Source organism: Falco naumanni, chromosome 8 (genome assembly GCF_017639655.2).
Source record: "Falco naumanni isolate bFalNau1 chromosome 8, bFalNau1.pat, whole genome shotgun sequence".
NCBI classification, from domain to species: Eukaryota; Metazoa; Chordata; class Aves; order Falconiformes; family Falconidae; genus Falco; species Falco naumanni.
This window is the reverse complement of record NC_054061.1, coordinates 32,665,144-32,687,717: the sequence shown is the minus strand read 5'-3', so window position 1 is coordinate 32,687,717 and position 22,574 is coordinate 32,665,144. Positions and strand designations below refer to the sequence as shown.

The 22,574-nt window shown below is 42.0% G+C and overlaps 2 protein-coding genes across 6 annotated transcripts; one reads left to right on the top strand and one right to left on the bottom strand.

The window, feature by feature from the left end:
* Window positions 1-1,224: 1,224 nt before the first annotated feature.
* DTX3L (deltex E3 ubiquitin ligase 3L) lies at window positions 1,225-9,736 on the bottom strand. Of its 4 annotated transcripts, none has more exons than XM_040604038.1 (5): window positions 9,498-9,736; window positions 9,030-9,250; window positions 4,977-6,512; window positions 3,873-3,960; window positions 1,225-2,286 (listed from the first exon to the last, which is right to left on the bottom strand). In XM_040604038.1, exons 1-4 carry the CDS (start codon window positions 9,667-9,669, stop codon window positions 3,889-3,891), a joined length of 2,001 nt encoding a protein of 666 aa, XP_040459972.1. In that variant the 5' UTR covers window positions 9,670-9,736; the 3' UTR covers window positions 1,225-2,286; window positions 3,873-3,888. The 4 variants fall into 4 exon arrangements, with proteins under 4 accessions (XP_040459972.1, XP_040459971.1, XP_040459970.1 ...); XM_040604037.1 differs by having other exon boundaries at window positions 3,873-4,090; window positions 9,498-9,733; XM_040604036.1 differs by lacking the exon at window positions 1,225-2,286 and adding an exon at window positions 2,295-3,773 and having other exon boundaries at window positions 3,873-4,090; window positions 9,498-9,735.
* Window positions 9,682-21,275, top strand: PARP9 (poly(ADP-ribose) polymerase family member 9). 2 transcript variants are annotated; one of them, XM_040604035.1, is made up of 11 exons: window positions 9,772-9,805; window positions 10,316-10,352; window positions 11,244-11,268; window positions 11,745-12,577; window positions 13,980-14,207; window positions 14,290-14,508; window positions 15,743-15,818; window positions 16,281-16,655; window positions 17,432-17,580; window positions 18,980-19,154; window positions 20,353-21,275. In XM_040604035.1, the coding sequence occupies exons 4-11, from the start codon at window positions 11,753-11,755 to the stop codon at window positions 20,658-20,660; spliced, it is 2,355 nt and encodes a 784-aa protein (XP_040459969.1). In that variant the 5' UTR covers window positions 9,772-9,805; window positions 10,316-10,352; window positions 11,244-11,268; window positions 11,745-11,752; the 3' UTR covers window positions 20,661-21,275. The 2 variants fall into 2 exon arrangements, with proteins under 2 accessions (XP_040459967.1, XP_040459969.1); XM_040604033.1 differs by lacking the exon at window positions 11,244-11,268 and having other exon boundaries at window positions 9,682-9,805.
* Window positions 21,276-22,574: the final 1,299 nt, after the last annotated feature.

Below are 22,574 nucleotides of genomic sequence, written 5' to 3'. Positions count from 1 at the left end.
GGCAGCGCGGCCCCCACGGCGCCGGTGTTAAGAGGCGCGGGTGGGCGCAGCGGGCGAGCGTACCACGGCTGGGCAGCGGGTAACGCTCGCTCGGGCACTCTTACCCTCTCAGCTCGAGTCGTGATGCAAAATCAAGTCACCCATTTCCATCATTCTCCACCAGAAGTACTCCTACAACTGGGCAAGATCGCCACGAAAGGGCACTTTCCCCAGAGCAACGCGGCTGCTAGCTGAGACACTTCCAACCGAGTGCACCCGGCATCCCCCTGCCAAGGCTGGTTTTCAGCTGTTTCTTTCTGCGCGTTTCACTAAAGTGCCCAAATATGAGACACTAGAATAGGAACTAAAGGAAAATTCCCCCCCCTAACTTCACTGGAAGTTCACTGAGGAAATGGATAATAACCACATGTCATTAAACACGGTAAGCACAGGTGGACGTCAGCTAAATGCTGCTGGTGTCAGCCAGGCGCCTGAGCAGACCCACGGGATGCCTTTTTGTTTCTCGGTGGGCGATTATAATCTTTTGTTTCCTAATGCACTGTTCTCTCAGCAGTCTGCTCAGGTGCATGCTGCCCTCCCTTGCTGTCAGCCAGGCAAAATACCTGACTTTGATTGCAAATCAGGTAAATTTATTCCTAGACTGCACAGCTATGATTAGACAGTAAAGGTTGTTGATAAAGGCTTGGGAGCTTTCAGTGACAGTCAATAGGACTCCGCTTCAAAACTCAGCCTGCAAGCTTTGCCACAAATAAAATGGGAGCCTGTGCGTTACCAGGGAGGGGTCTGACTCGGTGAACTGGGAGAGAAAGTGAAACCCCAGAGATCAAAAGAAGTTGGCGAGATTTTATCTTCATGGTTGGTTTCAGTGTGCACAAAAGCACAGTCATTTAGAAACAGCTGGAATGTTGGTTGGTATCTTACTGCATAGAAAAAGGAGGGGTGAAATAGTGTAAAATCTGAAAACAAATAAGGTAGAACAAAAGAAGGAAAGACATCCCAACCCACATGGAAACCAGAAAGTGCCCAATACTACAGAATCTGAAAGTCAAGGTGGTGAAGTAGTACTGCCTGTTCACTATATGGGAACCTCAAAAAAAAAAAAGGAGGTGGCATAGGATCCAAACCATCCCAAATTATGGCGTTGCTGGGAAGCTCCTAAATTAAAAAAAAAAAAAAAACGCAACTACACATACCTAAAATAGAAGGAAAAACCTGTACAGATGGTATTTTATATTTTATTTATTATATTCAACAGCCTAACAGAAATGGTTTAACTCACTAAATATTACGGCTGCACTAAGTGAAAGATATTAGTTTCCACCACCACAAAGGTAATTAGCAGGCTATTTAGTGCAGAGTAGCAACAAAGTATCTTTATGATACAGTTTAAGCCATATATTGGAAGCAACGGGAAGAACATAACTTTACAGTTGCAAAACTGAGTGAAAAGCTGTATTTAAGCTTAAACATGATGGAAGGCGGAGCCAGGACCCCATGATCAGAGATGGCCACAGGCATCGTTACTTTCCATTTCCTCCAACGTGGCTCTTGAGCATTCAGCACTTCCGCAGGATTAAAGATACAGCAGCATCCACATACCCCCTCATACATTACCCCACTAATTTCATGTCTAAAACCCAAACCACTAGTGACAGTTCCGTCATGAAAAGAAGCGAAAGATCACAGCTGATACTATAGCTGCATAAAAATTTTCCAGCAGATGGGTTACATGATGCTATCCATGATGACAGCTGTAAACACACGAAGCTAAAGGAAGTTTTTTTGATCGAATAAAAGCTAGTAGTGGATCTAACAGTTTTAGTGGTCAGACTGAAGACTTGTGGGAAAAAGGCGCTGATCAGATTCACTGTTAAAATAAGAGACACAACTTGATATTCGTCAAGTGCAACAAGTACTGACGCTGCACTCACAAGACCCAAATTCTGTAAAAATTACACATATAGAGAAGCATGATTATATAAGTAAATGGTAAGTATTATAAGTATTAAATTGTAAGTATTGTAAGTAAATGATGTGTAAACCAAACACATACCATTTGATGAAAAAAGATTACTTTTCTTAACTGACCATGAACAGCAAGTGATTTAAGTACAGCAGCTGAACAAAGTAACTCCTGTCTCCTTAGTTCTTGAATAGTAAAGTAACTGCTACATGTCCAGTTATTACACTTAAGAGTTGACAGCTGATAAATTTCTTTATTCAATTCCTCTTGCTTTCAGTTCTGATCGAACTCGCTGCAGGTAATCAGGATCAGGGTAACCAAAACTAGGAGAAGAAGAAAAGAATTGTTTGGGCTACTTCTGCAATGAAGTACTTGACAGTTCTACAGAGTCTTCTCCATAAAATCTCTTAAAACACTTCACAAATTTTATGCACTTACTTCTTACTCTACAGAGAAAACAGACCCTACTTTGCAAGTCAAGAGAGGTGGTACAGACAGGGTAAAGCTAAAAACTTAAGAAAAGGAACTGCTGAATTTGGTTGTCCAAACTGATGCTAAGAACTTGATTTTCAAAGATGCCTGCTGTCTCACTTGAAAATGATACGGTGCTTGGGTACGCATCTTTCTGAACATCAGACCTGAAGCATATCCAACTGAGCATTCAAAACACAAATATAATGGCACCTCTGGATTTTAGGTAGTGCACTACCAGAAGAGTGTATGAAGCAAGTGGTAACTGAGGAGAGCATTTAGGCAGAGCAGGCTATACAGTAAAACTGATACTTTTTGCTCTTTTATGATTCTAGCCCAGAAAGGAGGATCTGGACACAAATCTTCAGAACTTGCATGAAGACGCCTGGCCCTGAGAGGCTGCAGCAAGCTTGGAAGGATTGTTCCAAGCCTCCCTCTTGACTCTCCAAGATTTTTTCCAGGAGCCAAACATTTTCCTGACATAATCCATAGTTAATCATATCTTTAAGAATGGTCAGTTGTACGTGCATTAAGGGCTGGAATGTAGCGATCCTAACTGGAAGACCATTGAGGAATTAGTGCTACACACAACCGTGAATGGGAGCAGGCCCAGGCCTGTGCTGTGCTGTACCGCACCACGCTGCAGGTGCGGTGTGGCCTTCAGGCCTGTGTTGTGCTGTGCACACCCTATGGCCGCATGACAGACTCAGCCAGCTCGCTCTAAGAAAGGTGGGGGCGGCTCCCACTCGGTACCAGTGATTATGCCACCTGCATGTCCTTGCCTTTATTTAGAAGTGCAGGAAGTCCTCAAGAAATTCTGAATAGAGTTATCTTCCACTAAGAAAATCCTTTAATAGCTCGAATGACCAAAACGGGGTAACCCTTTCTACGGACAGGGTCAGCATGGTGTCCTGTGCTCTGACCAGAGGCCCACTGAATGCTGCGCAACTCAGGGTGCCTAGCATCTAAAAGGGCATAACCACATCTATACTACAATCTCTCTCTTCTTGCTGTTAGCTCCGATAAGTAGAATTTCAAGTCGTATTTCACAGACTGCTATCTTTACCAGGATCATAATGGACCAGCACCTCCTGGTGCAAACCAGCAGGTAACAGAAGAGGCTGAGATCAGGAGTCCAACCTTAGCTGCTATCAAGCTGCCTTAGCTTGCTGTCCTGTCCTCTACTACAAGTTATCAGCTGGGTGAATGAGCAGCCTGAGAGGCAACCAGAGACTACCTTCTGAGTATGATGTGTATAACGAGCTCATCCTTGTTCCAACTGTCCAAACTGGTTTGAAGGTGATTCAAGTCTGGTTCCATAAAGCATTCCACAATCATTCTGTTAGTGACAAAATATGAAAGCTCTGCGTGCAAAACATTCAGGGTAGCCTTCCTGACAACAGTAGCAATAAAATTACATAAAGAGAAGACTACTTACTTGGTAGGTCCTCCAGTCATGGAAGTTTTGTGGTGAATATCATTCCATGTGATAACATCTTTTGCGCCAGTAGTACGAGACTGACCCACTGTGAAAATCAATTTTTGGTTAAAGGCTCTTTTGAGGAGCTGCAGAATTTCTTGCCCTTCCTTATTGTCAGGTAAATATGCTGTTCGAGAAGTTGCACTGTAAGGTTTCCCTGGGTTTGGATGATTCCTCTATTTTGCAGAAAAACAAAACAAAACCACATTATAAATCAAAAATGCTTTGAAAGCGTGAAAATGATACATCCCAGCTTTCACAATACTTTTTATCCTGTCTTTGATTCAGAAGGACATAGCATGACTAATGACTGATTTTGAGGAGTTTTTTCTCATCAGATAATTTCTGTCATTTAAGTTTCATTTACATTTTCTTGTCATCACTCATGTGTGAGAAGCAGAAAAGGTACTGCTCAGCAACAACAAAAACATCTCTGTATTATCTACACTGTTTTCGGCACAAACCCAAAACACAAGCGCTGTACCAGTTACTATGAAGAAAATCAACTGCATCCCAGCCAAAACTAGCACACATCCATTGTTACTTTTAAATTTGTTTTTTCTTCTTTGTTCTCCCAAATGAATGTCACCCCAACCCTGGCTTTTTCATTTATTCCGTTTTCAGTCCTATGCACATGGCTCTGAGCACATAACACAAGCTGGTTTCTCACCTGCAAAGCTTGCAAGCCAGCTCACTATTCACTTTTGTCTGTTGGTGTTGGCAGCTACAAGAATGTCTCAGGGAATCCTCATTATACTCACAAAATTTTGTTTACATATCACTCCATAGATTTCAGTTTAGTTATTCACCATGTACAAATTAAAGACAGGTAGCTCTGTCCTGGTCCATAGAAAATGGAATGCTACCATTTGACTGTTTAATTCCTACTATATTACTTAATTTCAACCAAAAACACTGAATTAAGTACCTGCAGATTTATACAGAACAAAGAAAGATCTCTCCTGGATATGCATTAAAATGAGGGGAAAATAGCTAATTTTATATTCACTATTGGTTTTGTTGTGGGAAAAATATATCTTATGAAACTTTAAATATACTTACAGTTTGAATACCACCGTCCATGTAATATTTAATCTCTATAGTACCACATCTGGGATAACCAGGGAGAGATGACAGCAGTGTTCTAGTTGACATTACTCCCTCTGGTTGGTCTCCTTTCATGGGTCCATAGAAGGTGTTACAAATAGGACAAGTTTGCTTGTAAGACATGGCCTGGGTGATGCAATCTTTGCAAAATACGTGATTGCACTTTTTCAGTATTTCTTTATCAATAATTCTCTCCATGCAAATTGGACACATATCTTTGTCGTTTTCTGTCTTTGCCTTAGCCTGTCCTTCAGAAGAAACATTATTCTTTTGCCTGCCATTGTGTTTCTTCCCAGATGCTCCTGTAGCTTGATAGCTGAGATCAGAGGACACTGGTGGTCTATTTTTAGTTTGTGGTGAGTCTTCAGTGTTAAGAAGGTTTACAATAAGATTTTCAGCAACATAAAGATTGTCTGGTAAACCACTTAAGATGATTTTGTCTTCCTTCTTTGTAAGTTTTACATGCAGATCTTCCAATCGTTTTCCATTAAACAGCATATCTAATTTTCTATTCTGACCTTCTGAAAGTTTCAAGCTGATGTGTTTTTCTCTTAACATTGCAAAGGCATTCTGAAATGCATTGATGAAACTTTCAGTAGCATGTGAAGACATATCAGTAGTTTTGTTCCTAGGCCTAAATACTATGAGCATCTTCTGGCCAGATGAACTGACTCTCATTTCTGTTACTGTATCAAATTTGTTTTTAATGCCTTCAATTTCTTTGCTTAACTTTGTTTCCAACAGTTTAAACAGAGAAGCATCAACTTCAATTCCATTCCTGTACTTGTATAGTTCAGATGATATTTTCATATTCTTTTCAGCTTGGCTGTTCTTAGCTTCTTCTGCTAGAAACGTTTTGGCAAGTAAAATCACACTTGCTGGACCACGGAGTAGCAGCTGATTCCCTTCCCCTTTGGCAAGAAGATTACTAAACCTAGCATTTAATTTCATTATTGTCTCATTTAATGTGTCACTGTTTGTTATAGGAATTTTTTCCTGTTTCAGATCTTCTACACTTTTCTGAAAAGTTCTGATAAAAAAATCATTAGCTTGTTGTATTGATGAAGGGCTTTTATCAGAAGTGAGACATACTGATGTGGTTCCATTGTCATTATCTTTACTTCTTATACACACTCCAAAACGTTCACGTAGTACTTTGATTTGTTGTTTGCAGGTGTGAATGAAATATTCATAGAGAGCTGACAGAACTGTAAGCTCATTCATTTCTTCAGTATTCAGAACATTTTCATCTTTCAAATCATTTTCACTTTCAGAATGTGAAAAATCATGTTTTGGGTCATTGCCTGCAAGGATATCCTTGAAGTAGCGATAAGCTTTTTCAATATCTGTAAAATCTCCCGTCAATTTCTCAGAGCCATCAATATTAGGATTTCTTTCTCTTTTTAAATTTGGACATACAATGGTAATTTTCTCCCTCTGCTGTTCAGTGAACATACTGGTATTCAAAGTTGCAGATACTGTAAGAAATATCTAAAAAGAAGACAAGAAGATAGCGGTATTTGTTTTTCTATGGTTCTCTGCTTGCTGCTTCTGTATTTTGAACAAGGAAAAGCTCTGTACATCTCAGTAGGGCCAGATTACTACTGACACATTTGCACATAGTGTTTCTTTTCAGTCACGTACACTGACATTACAGTACACTGATATTATACATGTAAGTAAAGCGATCTGTTTCTAAGTCAGCAGCAAAAATGAAATTTGCTAATGTCACCTGCATTGCAGGAACAAAGACAGTAACTTTGCTACTTACTTTGAGACTGTGACTTGTACCCTCTACTCCTGACCTCTGGTAATATGGCTAGCATTACTGATGCCATTTTATGAGGCAAACAGCCACTCTCTGTGACCAAGCTAGTTATGCATTAGTCCCTCTTCCCCTCATTATCCGGCCCTGGAAGGTCCTGCGCAGACCTTCGTCCAAGCAGAAGAAGCAAACAGATTTCTTCTTCCCCCCTCTATCATTCTCAAGGTTCCTGGGCACCAGAGGCCTACTACTCCCCTCCTTATTGGCCTTGAAAGTCCCAGGCACCCTGCCAACCAGATGGTGATGACCCCATCATCATGGGAAGCGTAACCACATGCAGAGCACTGTCTAAAAAATCAAGCAGTTACAAGTGCTAAGTGGGAACTTGGATCACAACTGCTGCTGAACAGTGAGACCTGTGATCCCCCAGTGGCCAGGGACACCCCCAGCATCCTCCACTTCCTCCAAGGACCGAGTGATTCATATTCTTTTATGTGTTTTTTGAGTCTAGATTATGACTGTTGTATCGATACAGAATGCCAAGTATTAGAGATTTGGCATGATCTACAGAGGGTCCAGGTGGTTACAGAAACCATAAATGAAACTGTGTTACAAAACTCAGTGCTACGCTGCAAAATTGTACCACACTGATTCTGCTTGCAGAAATCCTGTGCAGAAATTCTGATAATCAGTTCTATGCTATGCTAATCATAAAATCCTGTGAAAAAAAATAAAGCTTTAATTGTAACTACAGTCTAGTGCCATCACCATTCTACCAAGGATCCCCAAAAGAACCGGTCTGTTCCCTTAGTGTCAGATGACAGAGACAGAACATGTTTTAACAGCACATACAAGTTATCTTACATTGTTCTTTAATTATATTAGACTTTGCAGTTTTCTCTTAGCATCTTTCTTTAAAAAATTCCCCAAAGTCATGCTTTAGTACCTCAGGGTTAAGGCAGAAAACAGGATTCTGAAAAATAATAACAAACATGTTCACATCTCTACTTCCCACAGACAGAAGGATAGGGAAATTGCAGTATACTGCTACAGATGTCAGGTACCACTATGTTAGCATACGCTGTATCTCAAAAACTACATCTAAGCTACTGTGCAAAAGAAGGTACACCCTCTGGGCCAGATGTCGGTGTCTTGGTAGCACCACAACCACATCACATAGCCTGGCCCTACCCCGTGTCTCTTGACACACAGCCGATCTTTTCTGCATAACTTTTAGTTCACAGTGTCTGATATAGTGTTTGCTGTGCTACACCGAATGCTGAGGTAAGGGATCAAAGTAATCAGAGCTGTCTGAAGGTGCATGCTAAAATAGTGTTAAGAGGTCTGTGTAGCAGGAAGGGAACCAAATCTCATACAATTCTTCCACCTTTTCAGAGCGGTCCTTGGTGCTTACTATCCCCTGAAACCTGCCAGGGTACCACTTTGAGGAGCAGTGGTTGGTACACACCAAAGCCATGGTAAAAAACGTGCTGCCTGTTAACAGGAGTGGATGACCTGTCATCCAGCACTCAAAAGTTGCTCCCTGCTCCTGTTTTATTGACTAAGTTAATGGCAGGGCCTGATGTTGTCTAAACACAAATTACCAAACTTTGATTTAGTGTTTAACTACATGTTAAACAAATCTGTGCACAAAGTTTAGGCCAAGCTGACTCTCTAAAGCTGCTAAAAGTGACAAATGAAGGGACTTCAGCCTTGGGAAGGATGGGAAACAAAGAATGGATGGTGAAAAGCACACTGTTATTTAAGTTATAAAGAAAGAAGCCTCCAAATGAGGAAAGTTCTGCCACAAGAGGAGACACGCTGACAAAGTGTTGCAATCCACAGAAAATTAGTTGAAAGTAGGACAAAAGTAATTGTGGTAGTGGGAGATTGTGACCTCTGACTCAAATAGTCCCCCGAAAGAGGGCAAACCCCTGTTCCGGGAGCATGTGTAGTTAGTAAAAAACCATCAGCAGTGCTACCTGAGGACGCATACTAGTTTGTGTTAGAAGTGAGAAACTTGTAAGCAAGCCCGTGCGTGAGTGAACATGAATATGTAACGCACGGTGCATGTGCAAGTACTCTGCTGTTCCCACCGTGTGCCCGCCGGTGACCGGGTGTGCACGCCGGGCAGAGCGATCCCCCTGGGGTACGCCTGCTCCTTGACGCTACGTGGGTATGAAGAGGTTCACTCCCGATCTCGGTGACAGTGACACTGCTTGTTAACTGCTCTCCTGATGTACCTTTTTGGTGATGGCTTCTCTTGCTGTGCCCCCATGGTCTCTGGCCGCCTGCTGCTCCTGCTGAGGTGGGGGACAGCTGGAACGGACGGGGCCGCTGGGGGAAGGCTGCTCTGTCACCCGGCCCTCGCTCGGGTCCCCTTCTCCCTGCTCGATGAGTATCTTCAGGTGCCTGGCTCCGATCTCCAAGGTGTGATCTGTGCGCGACACGACGCTCCTCTTATCTGCAGCGAGGCGGGAACACGCCGGTGAGGCGGACCGCGTCCCCTGCGGCCCTGACGGCTACGGGCGCCCACCGGGGCCCGCCGCCCCGGGCACAAGATGGTGCCCCCGGCCGCCATTTCCCGCCCGCTCAGGCGGCGGCGGGCTCAGCGCGCCGCCAGCCCCCCAGGGCCGCCCCCTCAGCGCGGCGGCGGGAGCTGACCGAGCCGCGGGCCCCGCCGCCCCCAGCCCCTCTCCTCCGGCCCCTACCTCGCTCCTGCTGGAAGCGCACCCAGTAGGTGCCGGGCTCGGGGCCCGGCTGCACCTCGCACTCGCCGCCCCCCGACCGCTTCCCTGACTGGAAGTAGCTCTGGAGCTTGAGCAGGGGCTTCTCGCTGGCGTCGGGCGCGGGGCAGAGCCGCACCAGCAGCGCCGCCGCCATGACGCCTGCCGCTGCCCGCTTTCGCTTTCGTTTCCCGCCCGGGGCCGCGCTTCCCCGCCCCGCGCCCTGCTCCGGCTCCCAGCGCTGAGGGGCCGGCGGCCGCGCCGCGCAGCGCCGCTTGATGGGGATCCTGCAGGTAACGGAGCGGGGCGGGGGGCCCGGGGCTGGCGGCGGCGGCCCGACGCGGGGCGGCAGCGCCCGCAGGGGCAGGGGCAGGGGCAGCTGCGGCGGGAGGCGCCCCGGGGCCGGGGCCGGGGCCGGGCCGGGGCTGCACGCACCGCGCTGCCGGCGGGGCTCGGGGCCGGGGCCGCGGGCAGGGCGTCGGTCCCCGCGCCCGCTGCCGGCAGCGACCTGCCCCGGCAGCCCAACGGGGGCCGGGGGAGGCTGGGGGAGGCTGGGGGGCACCGCCCGCGGGTTCAGCTGGGAATGGCGCGTGGGAATGGCATTTTAAGTGTTGGAAAACCTGGTTTTGCAAAGTTTTTGCAAATAAAGTTTTGCAAAAGGCGGTGCTGCTGCTTTTGCTTGCGACAGAACCGCGCCTGCAGGAGCGCAACCCATCGGGCCGTAACGCGTATTTTCTCTTTCCTTTTTTTTTTTTTTTTGTTTGTTTGGTTTGGTTTTGGTTTTGTTTTTTTTTTTGCAATAGAGTTACAGTCCGTTGAGCTGGGCAGCGGACAGTTCAGGTAAGCCATCTTCCCCCATGTAAGTTGAACATTGCCAACTGCGGCCAGCAAACTGGAAAACATCAACATGGAATAGCCAAAAGCAATCTGAAATGCATGAATTAGACGCAGTTATGAATCAACGTTATTATTCATTACTTCAACAGAATTTGCTTGCATTTCTCTTTTAAGAGTAAGAGTTCCGAAGTGTTTTGATGAGTCGGTGTGTAATACTTTGTGAGAAACGTTAGAATTTTTAAAAGCAGGTTAGCATATTCCAGAGAAAAGTCTGATGAAACTGTTACAAATTGATTTACACTAATTAACGTGAACTACTGCCTATAGTACTGCTGACATCTGCCAGGAGAGGGCTGTATAGCTACAGCGATGTCGTCAAAGCTGCCCCACTCTTTACCATTATTTTTGTTCACTGACAAAAGTGGTTTAAAAAGCCCTTCTGAACTCACAAGTTCCATACAAAGAAAGAACTTGCTTGTGGGCTTTATGTGCAGACCAAAGAAAAGCCACAGAATTAAAGACAAAGCTCAGTGTAAGATCTCTGTGGTACGGTTAAAAGAACGTGTTGGCAAGTGTTCCTCTGCCCGTGTGCTGTGAGTCACTGACTCTGCAAAGGCCTTGGACCTTACGGGAAATCAGTAACAAAAAATACTAAAAACGCCCTGGAGAGGGCAGAGGCAGGCTTCAGCCTTTCCAGAAAACAAGCTCGGAGGGGAACAAGTTTGTTTTCTGCTCTTACAAGCATTCTGAATCCCCGGATATGGCGTAGCTTTTCATATTTGCTTTCTCAGCTGGAATTTTAGTGGCAAGCACAGCTAACAGTAGCATTGCAGCCAGTTAAAGCCCTGTAACAGCATCTTTTTCGTCTGTTCCTTTTTCCTCCTCACCATTCAGTTATGCTGCTGCATCAGGTTTTGAGGTTGGTGCTCAAACTCAAATTTTCTGGTGTGTTGTGGTTTTTTGTTTGTTTGTTTGTTTTTTTTTAATTCAGATCATGTCACTGATTCATTTATGAATATGGCCCTGACAATGGTTATCAGCCTAATAATGGTGGGGAGAATAAACCGTAGGAAAGGGGAGGCGGGGGAGCGGGGGATGAGGACAAGTAACATGAGGAGACACATCTTAACCAAGCTTTCTCCTCCAGTAAAGGGTAAGGCAAACCCAAACTCTCAAGTCACCACAGGCTCAGTGATACTGTTGTCTGCCTTTCATTGCTTAGTTGGACTTTCTAAGGCTATGAAAGGGGGAGAAAGAAGATCAGACTATGTCAGAAAATACTGATAAGTAATGGCAGTAGGATAAAATTGAAAGCTATAAACCATGCTTCTGTATAAAACCCAGTGTTTTGACAGTAGTATCTTTGGTTTCACTTTGTATTATTCTGTATCCTAGGGCCAAACATGGTAATGGATGAGGACAGCTTGGTGATCCCCATCAAAAAAGATGTCTATGAAGTTCTTAAGAAAAGAGAGAACTGCCTAAGTAATCTCATTTATAAAAAGTTTGTTTGTATATCAACCTTCAAAAGTACAAAAGGTGCTGTTGAAGTGTACAGGAAAAAACTGAAGCAGGGAATTTACATTTGTGTTTGTAAGGATGATCTCACAAGACACAAGGTCGATGCTTTGGTGAATGCAGCCAATGAATATCTAGATCATGCAGGAGGCCTTGCTTTAGCCCTTGTGAATGCTGGAGGGTCAGAAATACAAGAACAAAGCAATCTTCATATTAAAAAGTATGGAAAACTCACAGCTGGCAAAATAGCAGTGACAGGTGGAGGGAAGCTTCCTTGTAAGAAAATTATTCATGCAGTTGGTCCAAGGTGGACCATTTATGAAAACGAAAGATGTTGTGACCTACTTCACGAAGCTATTATGAACGTTCTGAAATACGTTAGTGCTCCAGAAAATGCTATAAAGTCTGTGGCTATCCCAGCAGTGAGTTCAGGTATTTTTGGCTTCCCGCTCAGTTTGTGTGCTCAGGTAATTGTGATGGCTATAAAGGAATTTGTTGAGGCAGGTCCACCGAGCTGTCTCAGGGAAATCCGCCTGGTGAACATCTATGAGCCTGCAGTTGCAGAAATGAAGAAGGCCTGTGAAAAGTTTCTGGGTGATCCCAGTTCACTTCCAGAAACTCTTTCAGTTTCACCCAGCCAGTCTTCAACTTTCATCAAACTTGGAGGCACTCGCTTGCGCATCATAAGAGGATTCCTTGACGAGCAGAAGGTAAGTCTGTCCTATAATGTATTGAACATGGCGTTGCCTCCAAGTCTTGACAGGATTTGGAGCCCAAGAGTTCAGAACACATATTGTATTGGTCCGCTGAATAGTTATCTTCTCAGCCTGGTGAGAACTTACAAATGGTAAATAAACGATAGCAGCAAGGAACGTATTTTTTTGTGTGTACATGTTGTCATGGTATAATAGGAAGCAGGTAAAGATTGCATGATTAATAAACATTAACATAGGGATATATTATTATATTCTTATTATAACATCATGGGAGTTCACATTTTATCATGCATTCCCTAGAAGTCTACTCCTATTTTTTGCCTTGCTTTTTTTCCCTATCATTTATGTTCTCATAGATGTGACTACTGGAGTTATTCAACAAAGACTGTAACAGCTGAAAATAACTCACAGATGATAACACAGAAAATAACACAGATGATGTGCACCTTACCTTTAAACAGTGCATCATTTAAATGGATTCATTTCACTTCTTAACTAGAAAATCTGTTGCAAAATACATGAGCTTAGTCATAGTAATCCAACAGAGCTCTTAGACTAGAAGCTACATCACAGAAATGGCATTTGCTTTTAGCAAATACTGTATTTTAACAAAAATCGTAACTTGTTTTAAAGAAGTGTCTTAATTGAGTAGGAAGTTCATTTTTTTTTATATGAGAGCAAAGGATCACAAAGTTGACATTGTAGGGAATTTTATTAACCAGTTCTACAGCAGTGAAACATACCTTGTTTGTTCAACAATTTGTTTTTCCTATGAGGAAAATATGCTCCAAAGTCCTGTATCTTTAGGCAATCTTCAACAATTGAAGTTAGAACAGTTACTGTAAACAAGTTTTTTGCAGTTTACATATTTAATTTGAAATACAGAAGACCTACTACGGGGATCTGCTGTTTCCACTGGGAACTGGAAGCAACCATGGCTTTGCAGCTCCCCTGTGTGCACTGACCCCGCTAGTTTGGTGAATGCTTGCTGCCGTCACATGGGGAGCATCCATGTGGGCTGGGATGATGGAGCGCACTGTAGTTTTCACCTGCTCGTTGATAATCCGCTGCAGAATTGCATTTGATGAGGCACATATGGGTCACTTCTGTAGCTGGGGTAATAATTCTGTTGAATACACATTGATGACTTGACCTCTTCAATTGACTCACACTGTTGGCTTCGGAAAAAATGTCTGCATTTACTGCCACTAGAAGGTGCATACTTTGATGTATTCCAGCACTGCCCTTAGTAGTAAGAGAAGCTTTCTAACAGCTGATCTGCTGCAGTGAGGTTTTTTTAAAAGGGATTGTTCCTTGAAAGAATGCTCTCTATAGTAGCAAAGCTTGCAAATAGTAAACTTAAACTATACTGAAACTTAGCACTCTTTTCTTCCAGACTACAGCTGTTGTTAATACTGTGTCTGTGAATGGCAAGCCTTACGTTCCAGTTTCAGGCAGACTGCTGCAAAAAGCGGGTCCAGCTCTTCAGGATGAACTTATTTCTCAGATTAGATATTCTTCGTCTTATAAAGAACTCGTAGTAACAAAAGGGTATAATCTGCCCTGTGAGTTTGTACTGCACGTTGTATGGCCGCAATACCACCACACCGTGTTGCTGTGTGAGGTAATGATCAGTTAGACTGGATTTTAATTTATTTTCGTGTTGAATGGTATGAGGACTAAAATACTTGGGTTTTTTTCTACAGGTATTAAAAAATGCAGTGACAAGATGCCTGTGTTGTCTTCAGGACTATCAGTCTCCCTCAGTTTCTTTTCCAGCAGACGGGATTTGGTCATTAATGCTGCCTGTTGATACAGTGGCAGAGATCATGACTGAAGAGGTTTTAAATTTTGCCAGGATACACCCTGAGAATAAGATAGATGTGCAGTTTGTCTTTTGCCCCGATGACACCAATGCCTATCAGGTAACAGATTGTTAACTACCAATAAGGAAAACCCCAAACTGTAAAAGTATACCCAAAGATTCCTATAAATTAAGATAAACTGAATTCTGCACTACTTTTAATATTTGAGTGGCAGGTCCCTTTATGAAACTATTTGTCTCATTAACAGGTATTATCAATCTTTACAAATCTTTATTTTCTCTTCACTAAACCTGAAGTTGTCACCCTGTGGTGTGATAACAAAGGGAAGGAGCTGTGAAATTCTCATGACTGTCAGCAAATTTGTAAGAAAGAGTCTACCCTTAATTCATTAGGAAATAAACTCATTCCTTCTCAGGAAATTTCTTTCACACTTTCGTTTTCTTTTTTTTGTATGAAGTTCCTAGGGCAGAACACTATGAACACGTATGACCTAATGGGAAGGGTTAGAAACAGTGGATAATTACAACTGCAGTGTGCCATTTTCCGCCTTTTGAATATTTGGCTGATGTGATTAATACACAACTATTTTAGATTGCCATCTATTATAAAAGTACAGAGTTTGCTTTTGTTCCCATTTAACTCCAACCATCCATTCTTTCAATGGGTGCAAGAACTAGGTGGAGGGGGCTTGGAACTAGATGATCTTTAAGGTCCCTTCCAAACTGTTCTATAATTCTAAGATCAGATCCATGTTCTGTAACAGTCCCATAAACTGTAAAGGAAGTTGTATGACAGCTACGTACTCGTCACTTAATCCCTTGATAATCAGCGCACAGCAGAAACTCTTTTTGCTGAAAAAAGAAGGAAGGGCAATTTGCCCAATGCCAAATCCACTGCCTAGCAGAGCAGCGTTTCCCAGAGGCTTTCCAGGTGTGATCATGAAGAGGAGCTTTGGAGTAAAGGCAGGGGAATAGTCTAGGTTTTAAAACTGAGTAAGGATTCATCAGTATGAAACTGCAAGTAATAAACACCTTTATCTGCTGTGCTTCCATGAGCTCCAGATATGCCACAACCACAAGGAGCTGGTAAAGGTACCATTCAGTGTGTAAGGTGTTTTACCTTAGGAGACATAGAAGAACAAGAATGCATTTGATACTGTCAGGAATAAAATTTTGGGAAAAGCTGACATGTCAGCTGTTAACATTTTCAGAATTTGGGGTGGGTGGGTGGTGTAACTACAGCTGTAAACTGCTTCTTAACAGGGTTTTGAAGAGACAAATTGTGTATTTGACACCATAAATGGCAAACTGCCCCTAAACTTTTCTTTTTCAAGGCTTTCCAGAGAAAACTTCATTCAGCAACACACAAACTGGGAGAAAAGCAGTGTTACAACAGCAGTGATTATTTGAGTAAGTAACGAACAGAAGGGACATTTCAAGTAGATGAGCACTCCAGACTTGAGAATCTGAAACCTCATTCCTTTAAAAAGAACTTAGTATTTGCATATGTGTCTTGGGGAAAAGGGGAGGCAAAAATGTGTGAGCATTTTGCATTTTTACATTAATAAGAAAGGAACTGGGCAGTCCTTTATAAAATCTTCAAACATACAAATCATTGTCAGTGCCTAACTTGTTGGAAGTCATTTAGTTGAAGGCAAATAAACAACCGCACACAAATGCAGAATATTTCTTTTTCCCTGGAAACATTACCTCCTTGTATCTGATTTTTTTCTGAACTTACCAAAAGAATAGTGTGTTTCTTGCACTGTTCATCTTGGGCTGGATATAGAAATTTATGATAGCACTTGAAAGCTCTTCACTCTTCCAGTTCACTTGCATTTAAAAAAAAAATTTAAAAAATCTTTCTTCCAGGTAAAGAGTCAGGCAGTCAAAGCATAAAAGAGACTGCAGATAATGAACCAGCTATTGAACTTAACGGGAATACACATACAGTATTGGAAACAGCAGAATCATGGATCCAAGGCATATTACAAATTCAGGAAACTCACCGTGCTGTTATTGAAAACAACCACATCTTTAGCCTTGGTAAAAAAGAGTTTGCAGAACTGTCTCAAGAGTGGCACTCTAGCGTACGTGTACTTGAAGAAGTGAGAGGTGGAAAAGCAAGGCTGGAATTCCAGGGCCCTCCTGATGCTGTGATTGATGCAGTGCTCACAACTGAAAAATTGCTGCTCCGTATGCAACAGGATACTGCAGCCAGACAAGAGGAACTGCTGTACTTAATGGGTATGTAAACAAGTGACTAATCAATAAGTACCTAAATGAGGTCAAGCATGAAACAACATACATCTGTGTATTGCTGAGAGTGGACAGACATGCATTTAGTTCACAGGGATAGTGAGCATTGCTTTAATGACCATTATTATTGTAGTTTGACATAGGAGCCTCTGAAAGACTATTTGTTAGCTCGGCAGTATTCCCAATAAGGCACCGTTCATACAGGGCTGGCTGTTGTACACCCAGCTGTAATGCCGACTTCCTCCAGGACAGTTTCACTTTAAAGCCTGGCCGCTGGAGACTTGCAAAATTTCTGTTTAATTAACACATACCTTTGCTGAACTCTTTTGCTAGCTACAGCTGGACCACTGTTGCAGGACCCACCAATGGACCTATTCTACAGAATTCTTGACTTCCATTAACAGTTGATAGAACTAGAACAAAAAGCTACTGAGTGATCATTTTTATCCTGTGTTTGTATAGTCATGCAATATAGATACAGCCCAACTTGCATATAATGGTAGAGAGATGTAGTGGAGAAGATAGTTGGTTTTTGTTCTTTTCTTTGGTCCCTTCTCTCTGGTTTCTTTAATAAATGTAGAAAAAAGGAATAAATGAGTGTGTATCAGTCTCGCTCAATATTAGGCTCTAGCATTACTTGGGAGAATATTTAACATTCTTTGTTCTTAACTAAACTACCAAACTAAAGTATTGGATCTCTCCTGCTTGCCTTCGCTTCAGAAGTTATGATAACTTGCAAATTTTACTCCCTTATTTGTATTCAGGCCAACCAGAAGCAGGTCAGCTTTCAGAAGGAGGCAGTCACAAGACAGATAGTACCAACTGCGTCCGTATTTCACTGGTGGAATCACACCTTCAGGAGTTTAAAGACAGACAGAAGCAATTTGAAAAGGCTGGGCTTTGTGTTCTCAAGGTAAAGAGGGTATTTGTGGAAAAACTAAATCTCAGGTGATATATTTGAACTAACATGTTAAACGTACATTTAAAAAACACAGATTAACTATTTCAATATATTGAAAAAATTAAGATCAAATCAGCCTAATCCTTAAAAAGGAGATAGTCATTACTCCTAATAAATTTTAAAAATAATGCAAATAATCACTCACAGAGTGTGGTTAAGTTCTGAGAAGTTCTTTTAACTGAACGGTGTACCCTGTGTCTTACTTCATGCTTCAAATGTTCCTTTATACGACTCTAGAGAAATACGAGGTTGGTATGCTAGAATGAGTACAATGTTCCAGGACACTAATGCAGTGTCTCTGTTTTCTTCTTGTGAGTTTGACACCAAAAATTAGCAACTGAATTTGTCAAGAGTTACGATCTGATTAGTAGTGTGTTGAAGCTGGGATCTTGCTTGCCTCTCAGTGCTTTACTGAATGGGAGGATGAGGCTGTGCAACACACAGAAGTACAGAAGTTTGTAAACAGGGATTTGTGTGCCTAGGAATAACAGCAGGTAACTGGAAACCAGACTGCCAGCGGGTCAGACTGCCTCTCAAAATAATAGCAAATACCAGCCAGATAAAAGCAAGTGCTTCTTGATCTGTAGAGCTAAAGATTTTTGAGCCTGAATGCAAAAGCTACATCAGAATTTAAATCGATGCTGCACCGAGGATCAGCGCTCAGTCATAGCTCAGTGAAATGACTTAAAAGAGCAGAAGTTTGATTGTGCTTCAGCACCTGCATTTTTTAGCTGGGCGGTCAGAGGTCTGGCATGAGCGGGTTGCTGGAGAAGAGGCCTTGCAGGCCCCTGGCACTGACTTTTGCTGTAGGACCATGAGTGGCCCACTGGTGGAGTCAGGTGTGCCAGCAAGAGCTGCCGTGTAGCTGATTCACCCGACATTCTGTGTGGTATTACACTGCATGCAGTTGTGCTTTTGAAAGACAAGCTAATGTAAAGGCCCTCTCATCTTGTGGACCCTTTTTTCCCCCCCGAAAGTAAAATTTTGACCAGTGAGAGCTGAGGTTCTCCATGCCGTACAGGACACTTGCAGTTCTTTACAAGAGCAGGCAGTAAGCACCCACACAGCTTATTCTCAACGGGGTTGATACTGAATCTGTTCAGAACAGCGCAAGTACTGGAAATCAGAACACTAGGATATACTCCTGCTGATTTCAATGAGAGGTGTGAGATAGTATGATTCTTTTTCTGCAGATCAGTTGCACACTTCAGATACCTTATCTGCTTCATGGTCAACGCATCTAAGCTAAAACAAAGGTTCTTAGATTGAAGAGCATAGCCTGAACAAGAGCACTCATGGATTTCATTGATACTGGTCTCCGTTTGCTCACTACACTATATTTATGTTACAGATTGAAAAGATACATAATCCTCTTTTATCTGCTGCATTCCACCAAATGAAAAAAAACATAGAAGAATACCAACGTACCTCCAAAATTACCCACAAGTTGTACCAGTGTGTTCCTGCTCAGTTCTGTAGCTCAGTATGCCAAACTGGATTTCACAGGCTGTATTCTCCACCAACAGGTAAAAAGTTGCTTTGGCATCTTTAACTAAAACGAACAGTGACTGACTACTACAGTTGGATTAAAATTGGAAAAAATGGCATTCCTGAACAAGAACTGTTTCTTACCTCCATTTAGAATCATACAAGCTTACTTCTTTGTCTACAATAAGATCTTCCTGTTTTTCTTTCCTGATACTGCAGGCAGTAGAGCTCTGGGAGGGTAAGCCTGGATTCTAGCCTACCCCAAACACTGTTGACAGAATTGTTAATATACACATAATGCCATGTCCAAATTTTATTTTGTTGTGTCACTCGTAAAAGGAAGTCAGCATCCTTATCTACTCACTGCAAACATGCATTCAGCAGCTCGATGCTTTAAACTGTGTTCAAAGGAATCACAGAATAATTGAGGCTGAAAGGTACTTCTGAAAGCCAGCTAGCCTAACCCCCAGCTCGAATGGGGTGCGATCGGGGCAGCAGATAATCTGAGTGAGCCAACTGCCATGCAAACTAGAGTACACTTCGGAAGACAGTTGTGATGTCTATGCAGACGGATGTTTTCAGAAATGGAGAATTAAACATTTAGCGCTCCATCCTGCAATAGGTGAAGGGTGTGATATTTTTCTTGTCAAATGCAAATTGGGATTTCAGGCTATAAACTGTTAAAAAAAGTGGAGATTTGCCTTTCTTTGCCTATGCAATGTATATGGCACATTCTCACATTTTCAAAGTAATAAATAGGATGGTGGTCTAATTTATTTCTGCTTTTCCACATGATACTATAATAGCATTTTTATGGCGCATTCCCCTTATAAATGGCAAAGCTTTTTTTCCCACAGTTTACATTATTAAAATCTTACTTTCCCTGGTCCTTTTCAGAGTCCCTAGTACGTGATGACTAAGGTGTCTATATAAATACATTATACCTTGATGTTTTTATCACTGGATTAACAGTTAAACCTTAAAAGGTCACCACTGGAGTATCAGTTAAATCAGAACGGCTATCAGCTGTCATTGCTCATTATTTCAATGGGAGGTCAGTGCTAGCATCAGAGCCACTTAATGCAAATTTACTTCTAAAAGGATGGCATGCATTGACCTGTAAGACAAAACATAATACTGAATGAAGCAGCAGTCCCTTAGTACTACCACCCCAAAATAACCAAATGTTGAAGGCTTTTATTTTTTTCTTCTGAAAATTTTTCTTTCTTTTTCCAGATCAAAAATACGGAGCTGGCATCTACTTTAAAAGGAACCTGAAAAACCTAATCGAGGATAAAGACATGTGGGAGACAGACTCTAAAATATATGTGTTTGAGGCTGATGTATTAACAGGCTTATATACTAAAGGCAAGCAGTCTTGTATTATGCCACCAGCAGTTGAGGGAGATGATGGTAAGGTGTACGATAGCTTAGTAGATGATGTCAACAATCCCAGCACCTTTGTCATCTTCAACGGTGTTGCAGCCCTGCCACAATATTTGTTGATTTGTTCCCAGGTGAAGGAGAGCTATATGGCCCCCTGAGGAATACAGCAGCATGCTGACTATGAATTAATCAAAACTGTAGCTATTGTGAAGCCCCCCCCAGAACAAAGTCTAGTACTAGATTTTAAGAGGATGCTCTACCTAGTAACATGCTGTGATCAAAGTGCCTTGTGCAAAGTGCTCTGAAATATCCGTGAACAAAAAAAGTACATGAGTACCTTAAGGAGATTAGAACAAAATTATCTGTGAGTGGAAATGGAAGGGAAAGCATCACAAAATACAGTTTAACGTTTATCTGGTCATTTACTTTATGCCTTAAAATATTCTGAGCATGTGACTATACAGTTGATATTTGTGTACATTGTCATTCTTCCGTTACATTTTTCTTAATCTAAGATACTGCATATATTAGCGAAATGCAAGAAATTTTGGTTGTGCCTTTGATTCTTACATTTTCTTTTGACTTAAAATAGATGAATGTATCAGGTGAAAGCTGTTTCCCACTTAGGGGCATGCCATCAAATATACATAGTTGTGACAGATGTTAAGGCAATGCTTCATCATTTCTAAGAGTATTTGGTATTACAGTTTTTATTAGTTAAGATATTCCGTGCATTGTAGGTACATGTATCCAAAATAAAAAGTATGAATGATGCTATTAGCTAACCTGTTATTTTTCCATACAGTCTTAAGAATGTGACTTGGATTGTATTTGAGATTCAGATTTCTCAGTGGTCAATCTCTTTGAAAAGCTGCAGAACAGCAGAGAACTGGTTCAAGCTACAGCTTGAAACTGCTCTTCAATTAATCTGGTTTAAAGATTACAGTGTCAGCCTTGCAGCTAGGTATCCCCACACTGCTTCTGCAGTGACCTGAAGCCAGTAAACAGAAGAGCCCAAGAGCTATTATACTCACTTCAATATAAAAGGGGATTCAGTCCAGTTCCCAGGTACTTTGAAACTTTCTGTACTAAAGTTTGAAACTATGATGTTAACAGGGTTTAAAACAAATCTATTGCCCCAAACTAAAAGTTACTACCAGATTTGTCCAATCAGAAGCATTTAAAGCCACCAGTTACAGCCCTAACTAAACACCTACATGGCTTATAAAGAGTGCTGTAATACAGAAATAAAGGCTTATCACTTGGTATCAGCTCTGCTTCTAGATTGAAAAGTTACCTATGGTTAAAACTGTAATCGTCTGGGGAGAAGGGCTTGCATAAAACCACTAAAAAACACAGTGTCATATGAAAAGCATTTAATCCACATGTAAAAGTGCTATGCTAATGGAGTGCGGTCCAAACCCTAAAACACAGATGAAATTAGCGTTTAATAAAACTTCTAAAATAACTTCTTAATGAATTCCCAGCACATTTGGGCTGCACCTGCAACTCCCAAGATAGTAGTCATAGTGCTAGGAACCACTCACAAGTCCAGAGAAATTGCTATAGAAGTCAAATTCTGAATTCTAAGTGAGGTTGCAAGTGGAAATGTTTTTGAACCATTGCAAAACAAACTTTTAAATAAATATGGTCATAGTTTGGTTTTTAAAATTATGTTTAAGATCAGCTGTGTCTACATTGCTGCAAAAGGTTAGCTTTTGTAGTGTATAAGCCTAGTATGTTCTAGTATCATGTTAAACGGGTGTAAAAACCATCTAATACACGAGTCTTGTTCTCACAGAAATCCCAAGGCTACTTTTAGATATTATGCTGGAAGTTTGAAGCCAGAATTAGTCTATTCCCATTTTAACTATTCCATTTAAGCAACCAGTTCTTCTCTATTTGGCCCGTTTTTCTTCACATACCTTGATTCACACATCACTGCCAGGGTAACACACAGCTGTAGATCTAAGGTTTGTTCAACAGCATTGAACAAGAATAAGATCTTCTTTCAGCTTGCTTCAAGAGGTTTCATCTTTTAAAGGAGTTTCATGCCAGGATTTTTTTTTCCT

Excerpts from the sequence above, each read along its gene's own strand:
- DTX3L (XM_040604036.1), bottom strand. The coding sequence starts at position 9,669 with ATGGCGGCGGCGCTGCTGGTGCGGCTCTGCCCCGCGCCCGACGCCAGC. Across the intron at positions 9,251-9,497 it reads GCGCTTCCAGCAGGAGCGAG|ATAAGAGGAGCGTCGTGTCG; the intron begins GTAGGGGCCGGA and ends GCCTCGCTGCAG. Across the intron at positions 3,774-3,872 it reads ATGACTGGAGGACCTACCAA|AATGATTGTGGAATGCTTTA; the intron begins GTAAGTAGTCTT and ends TGTCACTAACAG.
- PARP9 (XM_040604033.1), top strand. Across the intron at positions 15,819-16,280 it reads CAACAGCAGTGATTATTTGA|GTAAAGAGTCAGGCAGTCAA; the intron begins GTAAGTAACGAA and ends TCTTTCTTCCAG. Across the intron at positions 16,656-17,431 it reads GGAACTGCTGTACTTAATGG|GCCAACCAGAAGCAGGTCAG; the intron begins GTATGTAAACAA and ends ATTTGTATTCAG.